At 45.0% G+C, this 16134-nt stretch overlaps 1 protein-coding gene across 1 annotated transcript in view; it reads right to left on the reverse strand.

Annotated features, from left to right (window-relative positions):
• Positions 1–16134, reverse strand: part of CTNNA1 (catenin alpha 1) — a 120771-nt gene that overhangs the window by 95743 nt on the left and 8894 nt on the right. Inside the window, exons 2-3 of the mRNA XM_032125329.1 lie at positions 8206–8312; positions 6155–6350 (exon numbers count right to left, since the gene is read on the reverse strand). Coding sequence (XP_031981220.1) covers positions 6155–6350; positions 8206–8310 — 301 coding nt within the window. The 5' untranslated portion in view covers positions 8311–8312. The remainder of the gene's footprint in view (positions 1–6154; positions 6351–8205; positions 8313–16134) is intronic.

A 16134-nucleotide genomic window follows, 5' to 3' on the forward strand; every position in this document is an offset into this window, starting at 1 on the left:
AAAAGCAAAGGCCACTCTGCACAGCTACAGCAATTCCTCCAGAAGGCATTTGCAAAGCATCAAAGTAGTGCCTGCAAATAGTCAGAGGAGTAAATTTTGGATTTCTCCCTCACTTTTTGGGGCAGCTTCCAGTACCACTGTTCCTACACAGCAGCAAGTTTTGGAATCCACATTATTATCCTTGGATATCTCAGCATCTCAGAAACACAAAGAACAGCTAGGACTTAGTTTAGAAAATGGTAGGTCCTCAGGGTCAGGGACCTGCAGGCAGCAAGAGATGACCAGAAAGCAGATTGCTATAGCTGCTGTTTCAGAGGCTTCCCAAAAACCTGTATGAAAAAGTGTCCACATGGCCAAATGCCAAAATAAAAATAGCCTGTCTCAGATGAGACTAAAAAGCCTCCACCAGTGCTTGACAAGTGACAGCTGACAGTGAGTCCCTTGGAGCCCCCCACACCAAACAGGGCGAGGGCTGCACCGAAATCTCTGCGTGATGCAGTCCCAGGAGGCTTCCACTTATTTAACAACTTATTCTTAACTGCTCAGAAATGCCAACAGCTGGAGAGCCTGGGGTTAACCATCCTCATACATAATATCTTGCCCAGGAAGTTTCTGCCACCCAGGCACTCTACACCTTCACAGCTAAATTCAGCCCAAGCACAGCTGCCAGCCTGCCCAAGCAACCACATCAAAATACTCGATTTTGTTAAAATGCTCCCTCCTATGTAACACCCTTCCATCATCTTAAATAATATAACCAAGAGTGGCATATAACATTTTAAGATAAAAATATGCTACTTCTGTACTGGGACACAGCAAAAAAGTTTCTGTCCAAGTACAGGCCAGCTCTCAATATCAACCCAAAGCTATCCCCTACCCAGCTTTGGGGAACACAACTCAATACTTCAACAAGGCTTAAGAACTCCAGATTTCCAGATGGGTGAGAGATGATGTACCACCAATGCTGAAAACTTCAAATCGCCAGATCACAAAACCCCAGCAGTAACTGACATGACCCTTTCTTTATTCCTTCTGGAACAGGCTGATAATAAAAGTCATCACCACAAGTATGAAATCCATTAACAATCTCAGGATTTAAAGGTATATATTTACGAGAGCATGAAGTAACAATAAAGGGGAATGGCTTCAAACAAAGTAGGTTTAGATTGGGTATCGGGATAGAACTCCTCCCTGGGAGGGTGGGCAGGCCCTGGCACAGGGTGCCCAGAGCAGCTGGGGCTGCCCCTGGATCCCTGGCAGTGCCCAAGGCCAGGCTGGACATTGGGGCTTGGAGCAGCCTGGGATGGTGGGAGGTGTCCCTGCCACGGCAGGGGATGGGATGGGATGGGCTTTGAGGTCTCTTCCAATCCAGACCATTCTGTGATATGCCAGAACCAAAGTTCAGTACAAATATTTCCTTCCTTATTTACTTATATGTAAAATTCCCACATTTTTAACTCCCAAAATGTTGTTTTCATTTATTTTCTATTTAAAACAATTTATTGAAGGGGCCACTTGCTTCACATGAATCTCAGAAATTGCTAATGAAGTTAAAAACCAAAATTATCCTCTATCCATCTCTTAAATTGCAACCTTTCAAGCCAGTCCTAAAATAAAATGCTATTCCCTTTTATTTTAACAAGAGATTTTAAAAGACTTAGTGAGTTTCAAACAGCTTGTCAGGGTGTCAAAAGACAACCAGCTTCCCAAAATTAAAAGCAGATTATATTTAAAGTTGTTGCATATATATACATTTCTGCCAATTAAGGGAAGCTGGCTTTCAGACTTCTTTTATAAAGGGAAAGCACCATGGGGTAGTTATTTTAGCTGGATTCAAAGGGCAAGAGGGCACTCTGGCCTGGCCTCAATGCGCAGGTACTGCATTGTGTGTGCACATCAGCAGTTCCAATGGGATCCAGCACCATCTTCCCCTTTTCAACACTGAACACAGGTAACACAACCACTTCAGAAGAAGGATTTTAAGAGTTAAAGTAACACTGTGGAGAAAAGTCCAACTAAGAGACTCAGATTACAAAGCTGGTACAAATCCTTACATGAGTAGTCTGTTTTTCCAATATAACCTTCATTAGATATTACAAGGGAAAGAAAATAAAAACAGAGTTAAGAAGAGACAACAATAGTCATCCTGTGGTTTTGCCAATCAAGCACTAATAATTCAATTAAATCGAATGGAACAGAGCCCATTTTAGAAATGGTAAGATTTTAGTCCCTCAAAAGAAAATTCCCACTTTCTAGTCTCTTTCCCCCATGCCCACAGGGTGTGGCAGCACTTTCATGTGGAACATGATGACCATGCTGGACACACCACCAGCGGGAGGGCACAGCAGCAGGCAGGACGGGCGAGGCAGGAACACCCAGGACACACTGCTGCTCCTCTTCCGAGCTGGGAATTCGTGCCCACACATCACCTCGTACCTTTCAGCACTTCCAGTTCAAAGCTGTCCCCGGGCTGCTTTGCCAGCAGTGCCAGGGACACCACGAGTGCCACCAGGCCATTCCCTCCTGCTCACAGCACCCCGCTGCACTTCCCCAGAGGCTGCCATTCCCCACCAAATGAAGGCAAGCAGGAAATCAGAGTTTCAAGTCTCTACTACTCTGGATACTGAAGTGCCATCCCCAATAATGCCACCTTCAATGGCCACCAGCAGTGTCACAGCAGGCTGTCCTGGCTTTCTGCTATAAAGGATGAGGCCCCACATGACCTTTTGCCATATCAACACAGAAATTGGTACTTATGGCAACAATTCTGGTAATTCCGTAATCTTGTCTTCAATTAAATCCATATACTGTCTACAACACTCCTACAGTTTGCCAAGAGCCACCTCAGAGCTCCCTCAGGTTATGGCTTTCCAAAGTGGCACATTCCTAAAGCATTGATGCAGGAAACCAACTGAACTCATTGCACCTTTCAAAGAAATTTAGCTAACTGGTCCCAACAGAACTTTAAAGCTGAATTTTCCAAGAAGAATTCAGTATTTAACTCCAAGATGTTCCACAACTGGCTTCCTACTGCTCCTTGGAAATCCTTACACCAGACATCTTCTGTGATGTACAGTTGAAAAAACTGTTTTTCCCTTTCATAACTCATCTCACTGTTCAGTTTTGAAGAACCCTTCACTTAGAAACATGAAGCAGAAGGACACTGAGCTGAATCAGTCGGCTCATTCCCCTGCATTGGCAACCTGAGACATCAAAGCATTCATCCCTTCTCCTACCTCAAACCCAATACACAGGCTTAGGCTTTTGAAGTTTTAATTTTTGGTCTGTTATGTAAAGTTGCCATAGAAGACACACAGCAGCAAGAGCACAGCTCATTCCCTGGATCCCCACGCTCACATGCAGCTACAGAGACAGCGAGCTGTGGCCATCAGCATTCCAGGGAATCAGGAATGGCCTTGCCAGTCTGACCCAAAAGAAATTTCCTTCTTCAGCCCAGTTTGGAAGCTGTCTCAGTGCCAAGCACCTGGGTAAGGGACTGGTTCAAGTTCCACACCACTTCCCAACAGCACCAGAAGAGCTGAGCACTCCAACACACAATGAGACCCCACAGGGAGCTTACAGTGGGGAAGTCAGGCTGGGCAGGACCAGTATTGCCCCTTCTGTTACCCAGCAAACCTCTGATGGCAGAAATGCCTCTAACACTATGACAATGCTGAAATTCAAAGTGTTCACATCAAATGCTTTCCCAATACCAAGTCGTTTCCATAACCACAGCAGGATCTGTTCTGAAAAACACTTTGATTCCTTATCTCCACTCTTTAGCTCAAAGTCTTAAAAATTTCCATTACTTTATAAGAAATCAAAAGTCCAAGCTTTAAAGGGCCAGGAATCTTACTGTAGGATATTTCATTAACTTGCTTAATATTTAAAGCGAGTTGTAATTTATTCTGCCATTGTAAAAAACAAGAAGACTTTGAAGATCCTCTTACATTGATTTAGGAGGTAGCCATGCTATTATTCATTTGAAATAGCTCTTTTCACTTCTTTGTTTTTACCCCCAACAAATGGGATTTTATGAACAAGCGTGCTCACTAAAATCATGTACTCTCTCAATCTTCTCGCTAGGCTGAAAAAAAAAGTTTTTAATTTTCTCTGATGAGACAAGTTATCTATTGTCCTAATCATCTTCGTAATCCCCATCTACATTCATTCATCTTTTTTTATTATGGTAACTAAACCGCTCCCTACTCTAAACAGAGGCGTTATTAATGCTATTTTCCTGTCCTCTGCTGAAGATTAATTGTGCTCTATATCTGTAATCCCACTGCTGCTGTCAGACCCAGATGCTGCCAGCTCGTGATCACCCTGCTGCTGACCACGACACCCAGATTCTCCTCTCCACTCCTGCCCCAGTTGCAAAAGGCAGGTAAAGGCACCACCACCAGGAAGATTTGCTGAGCACATGCTCAGGCTTTGCATCACACTGTCCTTGTTTCTCCAGTTCATTAATGCAACTGGTCTAACCACAATACTGGGAGCTTCTGAGGTGCACACAGTGTATATAACCACAAACAACCTCCCAATGTATCTCCCTGCTGCTATTAGCACTGCTGAGAATTGCAATCCTCCTGGGCACTGGCAGCAATAACCCTTCCCTCTGTTCTAGCTCATCCTTCACTGCTTGCTTCTCATTTCCTCAAAGGCTGGTTTGATTTTTAATTTCCTCACCAAAAGCTGCTCCGCTAAACCGGGCCAAACACTGGCCCTGTGATGGGGCACAGCTTTGATCCCTGGTTGTGCAGCAACTGCATCCCCACAAAGGATGGTGGGCCCCACTGGTGTCCAGGAGATTCACTGCAGTCTGACCACCCACCCAGCCTCAGGAAACAGGCCCAGCCCCCCCTTTTAGGCCACAATTCACACAGGCTGCAAACAGCAAAAAGGGAGAAAGAAGTGAAGCAACATTAAGGTGGGAAGTTATTTCACTCCAGCACCTCTCAGTTATGAGCTTCACCTCCTCTGTCAAAGGCAACAGAGCAGGGAGGTTTTGGCATCAAGCCTATGTGTAGTCTCAGAACCAAGAAGGAGCCAAGAAACATGGGAAAGGGTCATCTGGAAGATTTTTTTATCAGTCTCTCCTTCCCACCAGCTTCTCACTGCAATATTCAGCTACAAATCCAGCTCAGGGAACTTCTCAGTCCCAAGGGCTGAGCAGAGCTCCCTCTCTCACCAGCATCACTGAGCCATTTGGAGGCACCCACAGATGAGTTCTGACTCTCCACTGAGCAGCAAGCACCAGCAATTAAAGCTCAGAGTCAAAGGGGTCTCTCTTGCTGTTTGTTGTTGTTGTTAAATTAAGCCAATTCAATTAGCCCCTTATATTGCAGCCTTCTTACCTTGATCTTTCTTTGGTCTGTCAACCAGGCTCATCCAGAACTTAGAACCATTTTCAACTAATATTTCACCACTCTGCAACTTCAGCTACAAACAAGTAATTAATGCTAATGAGTTTTCCCTTTCTTGCAGCAGCAGCCGTCACCATTAATACCAGTTGACTGGGTTTCACTGAAGCATAGAAAAGACTCATGACTGGAAGAATGATAAATGATTTATGAGCAACAGTATTTACTAGTGCATATTTTAGAGTAAGTCAGCTCCACAGGCTTTTCTTGAAGGTCTGCTCCAAGAAAGTAAAAAATAAAATTATAAAAATCAACATTAGACGTGAGGAAGGAAGCCTGGAATATTTAATCAAGGTCTTCACATTCTGTTTGGTGCTGTTTACATCTTGCATATTCAAGAAACACATCTTTGTCGAGTCAACACTTGGCTCTTCCTCCTACAGTGCTGGTCTGTATACAGCCAAATATTGAAGAAGTTATTGACATATTTGAGATGCAGTCCCATAAAACTTACAGCTCTGGGGAGCACGTTTACTTTTGAGCCTAAACTGAGTTTTTAAATGCTCTTTAAAGAACCAGCCCTTCTGCTTCTCTTCTTAATCTCTACTTGGAACATCCAATTTCCAGACCCATCCAGTTATATTACTGCTCTGGGATGCCAGCCAGGCAAGCTGAGAATCCCCAAGGTGAGAGGTGCAGAGTCATTAGAAAGAGCAGCAAAGGGAAATGGGAACGGTTCTGCTTGTTCTGAAGAGCCACAGCTTGAGAAGCCACCAGCTCCACACCCTTACCTTGCTTGCGAACATCTTCCACAGCTGCCACCAGCTCCTCCTTCAGGAACTGGCTCTCCTTTGCAATTTTGTCTCCTTTCTCCAGGAAATTCTCTGTTGCTTGTTCCACTGAAGCAGCCAAGACATGGGCCTTTTTAGAACGGCCTCGCTTTTTATTGGAGGGGCCCTTGTTGCTGGTGTTAACCAGTGTTGTTACCTAAAGGCATAGATGGAAGGGAAAAAACCCAACATCAAACAAATTTAATGTTTATCCATTTGATAGTAAGGCCACTTTTTTTTCTAGACTGTGTATTGCTTATACCTGCACTGTTGCCAGCTCAAGTTAACCTCATGAGTGTTTTTCACATTTAAACACTACCATGCTTCTTGATTCTTTAGGTGAGCAAATAAATGCAGCTAAACAACTCAAAGACTTCTCTTAGAAGCAGCAGACCTCAAAAGTTGATTTTAAGAATGGAGATCTATTTGTATTTTTGATAAACTGCAGTGTCAGTAACAGGCCAGAGCTCTTTGGCACCGCATGAAAGAAACCAAGGTGGGGATAATTAGTTTGGGATAACTCTCCAGCCATAAGAGACCCCAGACAAGGTTGAAGTCTGTGCCAGTAGAAATGTAGAGACACAGTATCTTTTCAGTCCAAAACAGTGCTATAGCCAACAGGCTGAATGCACAGCAAAGGATTTGGTAGAGCTCATTTTTCCCTAAAAAAAACCCCAACTGAACTCTCACAATCCTCCTGTAATCCACAATATTTCTAAGCTCTGTGTCTTAGACTGAAACCCTGCTGGGAACAGGCTCATCACCAGAGACCAGGAAACCCCCAGGTACTGCCTGAGCTCAGGATCAGGATCCATCCCCTTCTATCCAACACAGACATGTCACAAAATCCACACACACACTTCTCCATTTGCCTTACTCTTTCCTCTCCTTTTTGGAAAGCGTAAGAAAATGCACACTTCATTCCCTACTTCAGAGGGACATTAAATTACAGCACTAAAAAAATTACTACTCTGGAAAGCCCGAGGGCTGCTGACATAAAGGTCCTCAGAGCTGAATCTATCTTCCCAGTTGGCTGATGTAGAGAGGGAAAGCCATCAGCTGGGAATATCGTGGCTGGTTAATGGGGAGCATTTGTGCTGGGTAGTCTCAGTTCATCGTGTTCTACAAATAAAGAACAAGTTGCAACAAGGCAATTTGCTCCAGTTCCCCCTCTGTATTTTGTCAGCCACATCATTCAGAAAACTGGGGGTTGCCAGTACAGCCTGTTGTGCTCATTCCTTGAGGAGTAAGTTCAGACACTCCACTTGGTGAAAAAGGTCCTGTGAACAAGTGTGCTCAGTTAAGTTTGCCAAATTAGGGCAATTTCTCCTAAGCAAAGACTCCATCAGTAACTTTGGCTAAAAAGCCTTATCATCCAACTGCCCACCTGAGGATCCAGAGGGAACAAGTGGCAGGTACAGACAGCAGCTTGGTGACTAAAGGGAAAAATACCAGAAACAGAACTTGGCAATTCCCATCTGCACTTAGCAGGAATGGTGTCCAGCTCATTCTATCATTTTAGACATTTCATATTCCAGGAAAACAATGCTACAGGCAAAGAGTGAACTGTCTCCAGTGTACCTTCTCTTCCAGACCTCATAGAAAGTCTCTTCCAAGAATTTTCAAAACACCCAAAACACATAGCTCCCTTTTACAAGACTTACTCCAGCCTTCCTGAGCTCTTCAGTGCTTTTCACTGGGGCACATACACCCCACAGAAAGAAGCTTTTATTCACAAATCCAGCACAAAGTGTAGGCATGGAACATTATTTCAATCAGAAGTGCATGTTAGTAACTGCTGTGTCTTATCAGGTGCTGAAGCAGCAAAGCCTCCCTTGACTCATGGCCAGTGACTGTTCCAATGAAACGGAACAAAGAAACTGCTTGTAGACTTTATTGTTAGTTTGGAGTGTTTTACACCTAGAATTTAAGCTTTGTGACTTAATTAAAATAAAACACCAAAACAGGCAATCCTCTTTATGACTGTTGATTTTGCCCCATCTTCTTCCTACCTGTGTAACAAGAGGCTCGAGCAGCCTTTCGACTGCCAGTGTTCTTATCTCCAGGCTTTTGGGGTCCCATTTGAAGTTCACGTTGGCTGCAGTGACAGCAGTCATTTCTGTGAGAACAAAAGAGATACATGAATACAACTTTTTATTGTTAATGCATCTTAATAAATTAAAATAGACTGTTAAATACAAAACATCCATTTAGTATAAGTGAAGGTTACAGCATCTCCAGAAACATCTGTTTTGATTCAAATAGTGAGTTTGACAAATATACAGGTATTTGACAATATACAGATATTACCTGTACATTTTGGTTAGAAAATAAAACCAAAAGCAAATAAATCCACACAAAAAACTACTGCAAAGCCACACTGTTTTATCAGAGCAATGACAAGATCAGCAGTGCCTGGGCTACTCACTGGTGGTCCCCGAGCAACAAAGGACCACAGGTAGTGGGGACACTTCACCCATGAAGCTGAGAGCCCCCTTCTTCCAGGGCTCCCTTCCAGGGCCAGCTCTCCTGTGCTCCCAGACCAGCCCTCAGACACAGCCCACGGCGTGGGGGAGCAGAAGGGAACACCTTGACTTCAGCAGCCCCAGAAAGCTGCCCATATTCTCAGCTCCACCACGAGTCACTACCCCAAAGGCTCTGCCAAACCAGGAGCCAGATTTAACCCAACCCATGCACCCTCTCCCTTCACCCAGTTCACCTTTGGGGAGTACAAAGGTAAAGTAGTGAATCTAAGTCTTACAAAGCCAGAAAATCCAGCTGGTTCATACTTAACAGCTTACATATCTATTACACTTCTCCTTAACATTTGCATAGTAGGGAAAAGCAGATTTGCATGAAGAGATCTGTTCAAAGCTGTCACTGAGCCGTTTCTTCCCGTTACAGTTTTATATCAACATCCCAACGGAACAGCAAACATACTTATGGGAAAAGTTGAGTGAAACTACTAAAATAGCTCTGCTGTTGAGACCAGGAGTCCAAAAAATCAGAACTAAAAATAAGGAACTACAACAAATCACTGGATTAACACCATGGTGCTGCACAGCACAATGAAAGAATAAACTGAACAGTAATCTCAGTAAAAACTGGATTTGAAGTATTACAGAACCATAAAACCAACTCATATCACTTCAGACATAATACATTTTAGCTCTTCCTGCTTTGAGCTGACCTCAAAATTCAAGATTAGACTAAACCTACATTTGTAACTTTTTATTTTTTAAAAAGTCAGGAAGAGAAATAGATTTCCTAAATCTCCTTCCACCCATCTTCCTAAACACCTACTGTTGAGGTCATTTTAAAGCTTATTAGCTGACATTTTTAATCTTTCTCTGGACAGGGCATTGCCTGTGCAGCATCTCAGCAGTCACGTTGCTCTGACAGCACCAGATGTCCCCAAGCTGCCAGACAAGCACAACATCCCGTTATTTTTAAGAAGCAGGAGGCAAGGCACTAATTTTGGTAACCAACAACGTTTACAACACGTACCAACAACCAACTGCTCTCTCCCGACCCCAACAGCTAATTGTGCTCAGGAGGGGCTGCTTGTTTCAGAGAATAAAAGCTCTGGGGCACTGGAGGAGCTCAGCATCACCTGGCTCAGGGCTGGTCCCCAGCCGTCCCACAGGCTCTCACACCACGGGCACCACAGGAGAGATTAAGAACTCACTCCAGCACTGCTGGCCAAAGCTGACACACTGAAGCACAACTTCACAAGGTGGAATATTCACCCAACTGCATTCAGCTCTCCACTACACCCACGCTTCAAGTGCCCACACTGCTGGGAGAAAAAAAACTTTAAAAGCTGAAAGCTTAAAAAAAGAGAGACTAGAAAGAGCCTGATCAATGCTGGCATACATGGAACCTTTCTGCTGGCTTTGGCTGAAAACACTTGTGGGTGCAGGTGAAGGCTCCCAGAGCACAAGCCAGGCCACAGTTCCAGAGCCCCCAAGGAGCCACAGGCAGGTGGAAGGTGGTCACCTCCTGTCCTCCCCTACCTCTGACAGTGACCACTAAGCACTGTGAACTCACTGATTAACCTTCTCTCTCAATCATCCCCTTTTAATTTCACTCACCCACTGGCTTGTGCCACAGCCCAGATGCTGGCACAGGGCACCCTTCACTCCCAGATAGCTTCCCACCCTCCACAAGGAATTTCAGTGGTTTATTCCCTCCCCAGTAGCTCAGCATGAATGCTTCCTATGTAAGAAGCCAAGAAAAATACACTGAAAACCTTTGTGGTTTCTGAGAAACATAGCCAGGGCAAGGAAAGCCCAGCAGGTTTCTAAAGAAAGGCTTTTTCTGTGTAGTTAATGCTGTCACACCTCTTGCAGAAACAACGTGCAGGACGAGGTAACCACGAGAAGACACATTAATTGTATTAGTAGCATAATAAAGGCAATTCATCTGAAAATACATTAGTATGATAGTTCATGAACTGGCCTAAAGTAATGGTCTATAAAACCACTTAGCAGCAGCGCTATTGAAATTTATCTAAAAAGCAGCGCTTGATATCAAATAGCCTGTTTGGCAGCAATGGCTTGGATATCATTTGTACATTGCAATAAATACGTTTATTCAGTTGATACTTGTGGAGAATACAGGAACAGGCTATAGGTTACCAACACATGGGTGAGATGGCTTTAGGGGATAAAAGGACAGCAGCCAGGGTCATGTTCTGGCATGGCTGTGAACCCACCACGAGGACCCTCCAGTTCTCTGGAACTTGTCTTTTCCCTGTGACTGCTCAAGCTCTCCCTCACTGAATTCAAATACGGTAACAGGTAGCAAACCACATCATGGGATATTATAGCAGAGTGCTTCATCCTTGGCTCCTGGAGAGCACACCACAACCCCCACTGCAGTCACTCCAACATCTGCAGGGAAAGAGGACATCCTCTGGAAGGGGAACCCACCTGCAGAGCAGTGCAGCACTGGTTTGACAGCTGGGACAGCCCAAGTGACATAGAAACAGGTTCTCCATGCCCCAGCCTCACCACGAATTTCAAGGACAAAGCAGCACAGACCTCACGGCAGAAGAGTGAGCGGCGCTGAATCTCAAGTGCGGGAATATATAGAACAACACCACTGCACAAGGAGTTGTGGTTGCCCAGCCTGTGGTTTCATAAGCAGCAGAAAAGCTGCTTAAAGACCAATGTTCATCCTCCCACACCCCTCCAGGAACTCATTCCCGTTTGCACATCACACCCCCTCCGTACTGGCACAGCTTTCCCCACGCCTGAGCGATTAACCAGATGGGGAAGGACTGATTTGGCTGAAGGGAAAGAAATCCATTTTTGCAAGGTGGGCTGAGATCCCCATCTGGCTCACCGTGCCACCACAGACACTGCTATGGCAAGGGGAGATGGCACCATCAGCTGGCACCCTTGGCAAAGCCACTGCAGTGGGAACACAGGGCAAAGCTGGATACCACAGCCAAGTTGAACAAGGAGCCACTGAAAACTGAGCATCAAGCAGAGCTTCTGCAGAGAGCAGGAATGTCCTCCCCACACATCTGATGTGCACACATGTGAAGCCCCAATCTTCAACCATGCTCACCAGCCAGCACGTTAACTGCAAGCCCTTTGGGTTATTATTGAACCAATAGAGGGTTCAATAGTAATGCAGCATCTTACTGGGGTTTAGTGCACTGCAAGGACATGAGGGCAGGGGAAGCACAGAGTTTAAAGAAGCCACTTTCAGAGCTGTGTTCCAGCCAACAATCTGCAAGCAGAGCCATCCCTGGAGAACTCTCTATTCCTTTCTACAAACATGAAAGATCTCATCCACAGCTAAAAATTAAGGACAGGTCTCCATTCTGCTTCAAACAACCACTGTTGCTACCCTACTACCCTCTCCCTGCCCCAAACAGACCCACGCTGGCACAGGCCTGATGGGGTGAGCCACTGCAGGGAGCTCAGTCTCGGAGTAAGCTGGTAACTCAAACTTCCCTTCCCAGGTTACTGTCCTGATGGAAGAGTTGAGACTGCACAGGGAGGGAGCAGCATGGAGATGAGCTCTGCTTCTGAAGTGTCCCCCAGGGCAGGTGCCAGTCCTGCTCGGAGAGAAAGATGAGCAGAGGAATGTCTGAGCTGCTGGGGCTGCACTTACACACCCTGGTACAGGAGCTGGCCTGCCAGGAACACACCGAGGGTGATGTGCACACAGTGCTCCCTCCAAAAGCCACAACTGAAGTCTGAGTGTTTTCAAAAACTGGTAATTCAAGGTTTTAGGAATAATTTCAGATACCTACTTCCATAATACAGGCATGCAAATAATTTTTAGATATTGGCAAGCAGAGGAATGCAGCTCTGCAGCTGCTTTGCAGAAGTGCCCTGAAGGCACCCGAGGCTTTTCCAAAAGCCCATGAAGGAGCACAATTTTAACAGCGAGCTCTGCACCCCAATGAATCGTGAAAAGGCCTAAGTGCTTGTGGTCCTGTTTTTCCAGGCTGCACTCCCACACAGCCCTGAAGGCACTGCTGGCTGTAGCTCAGACACTACTGAGCGAGTCCATTCCACCTGCCCTGTACCAACCATCCTGCAGCCACCCCATCTCTGGGCAAGAGTAAATCTCTTGGGGTAACACAGCAAAAAACAACTGCCCATCTCCTGTGCTTCAGTCCCACCACCTTATGCTACCTGAAAAGTCTTTACCATGACATCTGCTGTCAGTCTTCACACTTAACTCTCCTGCCAGGCTGCTTTCTAAAAGCTTTTAGCTGCACTTACTGATTTCTTGGTTTTTCTCAGGGAAGCCAGCAGTCAAGGAACGGTCTGACTGGCACAGAGAGGAGCTGACCTGGCCAGGCACAATAGACCACATGCTGAATTCCAGCATTGTGCTATCCAAAATACCTGACACAGAACACAGGACAAGAACATTTAATACCTGAGAGGACATTCTCCATTTGAACAGCCTTCCTGCTACTCCTCAGCTGTTCCCCATTCTGTGGGGCTGATGTGCCCAGGAGCAGTTAAAGGTACTCCACCGCAGTTTTTTGCGGCTTCTTTCTCTCATATGTCTTTAAGTAGTCTCACTCATTTTGAATGATAATCTGGTCTCCTCCCACCATGCTTCCAGACTGTCTTTAGATATTCTGTACCACATACTGAGAACAGCCCTTACTCTATCACCCAGGTCCTGGGGATGGAACATGGTGGGATTCACAACACAATGACCCAGCTTCATCTTTCAGACAGAAAATTAATAGATCCCCTGTTCCCAAGGGAATCCTTTTGCTTGGCTTGTTACCCAAATACCCAACCCACCTGACAACCAGCAGGGATCCTTGACCCCTGCTGAAGGTAGCAGACAAGAGAGAAAAGATCTTCAGGAACTGGGTATCTAACACACCATTAATGCAAATCCTCTGAACAGTTTTGGTTTCAAAAAGTTTAAGGCCCACTTCAACAACTCAGCTCACATGCTGGGGCTTCATATGGCCCACTGACAATTCAAAACTGGTTTTCATATAACTAGGAGTATCCACAAAATAAAAAGTTTCATTCTTTCACTTCACAGTCTCCGAATTAATTTGTCTGCCCTGTTCCACAAATAAAGCAGCACTCGGCAGCCAAATAGCTGCAAGTCAAGGATGTTTGGTATATGTGATGCTTTTCAAGGAGGATTTAAGCAGGCTTTATTTAAGCTGCTTTTATTTCACATCAAGCATACAGAACTAAAAACAGAGAGTCATCCTCCTCTAACACAGCCTTCAACCTTACATTCTACCTGCTCAGATACCAAACCCTGTCCCGCCACACAGGTACTACTTCATTAGAAATCCTTACTGTTAGCATTTCACAGTCGGAAATATTAATACAAAGTCAGATGTCATGTTGTGGCAAACTCATATTTGTATGTACAGGATGAGTTTGAGTTGAACCTGTCTTACGAGACCCAGGTCTGGGTGGCAAAGGTGGAATGCACTGCCTGTGTCTGTGTTATTAAACTTGGAGTGCCCCCAAGATCTGAGGTGTGAGTAGATACATTGGCCACGTCCAGCTTGGTGTCAAGGTAAGACCATCCCCACCTCATCCCAAACTCTTGGTTTCCACCAAATACAATTTTACTAAACTTTCAAGTGCAGTATCTATACAAATAATGGAAAAATAGATGAGAAATAATTTCACTGAATAAAACAAACTTCTGTAGAAATCAATGACCATGTTTTCCTTGATGGAATTTCCTTCCACTTAAGTATATTCAACTTTGTTACACCTCTTGTTTTGGGTTTTTCTCCCACAAACTGCAGTAATTACCCAAGAAAAAAAGACAACATTCAGGTTCAGATAAGCCTGTTTCTCACGAGTGCCATTCCAGTTCCAGGTCTTTTAATCTGCTTTCATAAGTTTTTCTCTGCTGCTTTTGTGGAGAAGACCCACAGAGGCACCTGAAACACTCATCAGACAGCCGTACACGGCCAGTAACAAACAAATGCTTCTTTACTTCTCCACTCGTTTAGACCTTGCTACTGAGTTGAGAGATGAAACTCAATCCAGTGTCCCTACAAAAATCCATGAAATTCCTGACTCTGTTTTCTCTCCAGTGTAGGTGTTGTCTCCCAGCAGAGCCAGCAGCCCCAGGGAGCCCCTCACCTTTGCCCCGGGGCAGCAGAGCCCTGCCCAGCCCACGCAGCATCACATGGGAGTGGGCACAGGGCACATCACCAGATTAAGATGCCTCGCTCTCCCCCAAGCAGTCTGTGCTATCTCCTAGCAGCTTCCAAATTGTCACAGTGCTGAGAATTTGAGCAACTCATTTTCAGTCAGAATCAGGAACGTGCTCTGTCACTACAGGTTTTCACTCCTCCACTCAGGTCCAGCTGTCGCTGAGGGGATGAAGGCACGCTCTGCACAAGCAGCTTCACTGTGCTGGTCCTGGGACCTCAGCAGAGATTTCACAATGGCAAATATGATGTTTTCTTGGGAGATGCTGGTGCCAACAGCAGCTTCTTGCCTCCAGTTATGTAAGTGTTCAGCTCTGATCATTTCCTTTTTGACAGAATTGTTTACCTCAAAGGAGCTAGAAAGGAGGTGCATGGAAGACAAATCACAGGCAGCACAAGCAATTAGTGACTTATTTTTGTCACACTAAGGCCCCAGTTCATGGATGACACCCTGAAAGAATACAGAAGCCAAACTCAGGCTTATACTCACTGAATTGTTCAGATGGATAGCCTGGTATGTCCCAACAAACCTCCAATTTATTTCTGCAGTTTTCAGTTTCCAAAATTCATGCATGATCCCATCTCCATAAAGAAAACTGACAGGGTATCAAGAGTGCTTTAGAAGACACATGTGCTTTTTCTAAAAAAGAGAATATTCTATATAACCAAGATTAATTTTTATATTCTGGCTGGAAAACTTTGTATTTGGAAAAAACCAGATGATGTGTCATGACCAGCAAGCTATTCCTGTTATGAATAAAAACCCCTCTGCCTTCACGGGGATGTTTGTGCATTTTATGCTGAAGACCTGCACTACCACCATGAACAATAACTTCCCAAATCAGAACAAGTGACCACTAGATTCATAACTGCTGCATTGAGCTGTTCTGTGGGTCAGCACTGCGAGGCTCTGGCCATGCAGAAGGACACCACACCTGCATGTTACACAAACACTGCTTATCCCTGCAGTGATGGCAACTTCAACCTCCCAAATGCAGCCCTTATTCAGCCACATCTCTCACATTGAAGCTGTAGGCTCAAACTGTAGGTTCACACTCAAACACAGCAAGGGGGCTCAGCCTGGAGACAGGATGTCAGAGCCCACGCAGGTCTTGTGCATCTGCTGGACCATCTGAATTCAACTACCAAGAGCCCTTCCAACCTCAGCGTCTCTTTCCACTCTTGAGGCAGAAAACTCTGTGAAGCTTCCCTAAAATCATTGAGAAAAAATTAAAGAACAGCTTTCTGGCAC

This window comes from Corvus moneduloides, chromosome 15 (genome assembly GCF_009650955.1).
Source record: "Corvus moneduloides isolate bCorMon1 chromosome 15, bCorMon1.pri, whole genome shotgun sequence".
NCBI lineage: Eukaryota > Metazoa > Chordata > Aves > Passeriformes > Corvidae > Corvus > Corvus moneduloides.